This window comes from Pundamilia nyererei, unplaced genomic scaffold (genome assembly GCF_000239375.1).
Source record: "Pundamilia nyererei isolate P.nyererei 1_Seehausen unplaced genomic scaffold, PunNye1.0 scaffold00018, whole genome shotgun sequence".
Lineage (NCBI taxonomy): Eukaryota > Metazoa > Chordata > Actinopteri > Cichliformes > Cichlidae > Pundamilia > Pundamilia nyererei.
The window spans coordinates 3,000,942-3,002,906 of record NW_005187419.1 but is presented as its reverse complement, the minus strand read 5'-3'; the positions used below and the strand labels follow the sequence as shown (position 1 = coordinate 3,002,906).

The following is a 1,965-nucleotide window of genomic DNA, read 5'->3' as shown; positions in this document are numbered from 1 at the left end:
TGGGAATGGCATACGCACCGATCGGTTTTCTATCGCCCATTTGCGGGGAGTAAGGGCGCCCTTCGTTTGCGAGGTGCGCCTGCTGCTTGCGGCGCAGGGAGGAGAGGGCGGGGCGGCGGGGGATTCTCTGACCGGCTGGAGCAGCATCTAATAACCAACTCGCAAAATAAAACAAAATAAAAACAAAACAACAAACACGAAAACACCAGACATTATAATTACAGACTTATAATTTGAACTGATGTTTTTTCGAAATTCTATACGCGAAAAATGAGCGCGAGAGCCCTCGGTGCGCCTGCTTGCTGCCGAAGTCAAAGTAAACTTTATTGTCATCTCCGCTACATACAATCCAATATATAGAGACGAGACGACGAGGCTCCAGTTACAGCAGTGCAAGTAAACAAACAATATATATAAGAAGAGTAAGAAAATAAATAGAGGTAGAGGTAAACTAGAGGTAAAGGGATCAATAACAATTTAAAATTTACAGTTTGATGATTTAAAGTCTCACACACAACCCGTCGAAAAGGCCGGCTGCTTCCAAATAGAGCACATTTCATTTATAATGTTGTAAATCCAAGACCATTATGTATTCACGATTTGAATCCTGGGTTGTGTGAAATCTCAGAAATGCACCCTAGACAAAGTGAATCTGTGAACTAAGGTGTAGGTCTGTTAGGTTATGTTGTGGTGATCCTCGGGTTGAGAGATGGGTGTTCATATTGGAGTGCAAAATGAAAATCAATGGAAGATGGACAAGAAAAGTTCAAAGCCATCAGGTGCTCTGTTTAGAAAAAAATAGAAAAGAGGAGAAGGAGAAACGAGCAAAAGATACAGGTAAGCAGATGTGTGATTGGATAATGGCAGCTCATGTATCCTGAAACAATCAGAATCAGAATACTTTATTAATCCCTAAGGAAATTATGTGGGTTACAGTCGATCCAAGAAGAAATGGTAAAACTAGCAACAGTAACAGACTAAACTCCAAACAATACAATATGCTACAGATGTTAGTATTAATTAGTCATTGTCAATTGTTGATTTGTCCTGTTCTCATTGGGGAGGGAGTGTTCGCCCAGGGCGCCAAACAGGCTAGGGTTCATAATGGGATTCATAGTCTTCATTGAGCTGGCATGTAATGCTTGAGGTAGAGCAATCTGAGTAGGAGTGGGAAAAAACTGAAAACCTAAGCAACTGGAATAGGGCAGATAAAAAAAAGTGAGTTTTGTGAAAGGTAAAAGCGGGAGAAGGAGGAAGAGGGGGAGAGAAAATTTGGACAGACTGAAGTGTAAGACTAACAGGAGGGGAGAGGTATGAGAGGACATAGTATGAAGTCTTTCTTGTCTTTCATGTTCACTTTCCTCAGTTTCGGGACCGTGATGACCACCCTTGTCTGGTACATGTTGGACATCAAGTAAGTACATAACTACCTTTGTGCTCAAAGAGCAAAAACTAAAGAGGCTCTTGAAGAAGTATTATAATAAACATAGTATCATTAAATTAATTAAAGTGTCAAAAGTAAAGCGCTTCTTCAGTGTTAGTAGTAAAACGATGGCAAAAGGTTGGCAACCTGTTTGATGGTTTCGTGCGTGTGCGCGTTCAGGTGTGCTCTGGGTACGCGAGTTCATGTGTGGAAACACACAGGGCGTCAGAGAGGTTATATGAGTTTATGTGTTTTTAACTGGGTTTTAATTTAAACAAACCATAGGGTTTTTAATTAAACTATTTTATGGCTTTTGCGTGCCTCAACATTCAGTTATGCAGACATATGTGTTCTTAAGAGCAATTCTTTGTTTTTGTATGGAGGGGTGGAAGCCGTTTTGCTTCACAGTGCGCATTAACAAAGCTGGAATGCTTTTTATTTACATCTAGTCAAAAGTGTTGGTGACAGTGTTTTAATCACACTAATTTTGTGATTCTGACAATGTCTCAGCATGCAGCGATGCAAGCATTTTATTTTAAAAA

The 1,965-nt window shown here is 40.3% G+C and overlaps 1 protein-coding gene across 1 annotated transcript in view; it reads left to right on the top strand.

Annotated features, from left to right (window-relative positions):
- The first annotated feature begins 1,379 nt into the window (after positions 1 to 1,379).
- The window catches only part of LOC102200623 (alpha-2,8-sialyltransferase 8E-like), a 33,601-nt gene continuing 33,015 nt past the window's right edge, over positions 1,380 to 1,965 (top strand). The window contains exon 1 of the mRNA XM_005726145.2: positions 1,380 to 1,414. Within this exon, the coding sequence (XP_005726202.2) occupies positions 1,380 to 1,414 (35 nt within the window). The remainder of the gene's footprint in view (positions 1,415 to 1,965) is intronic.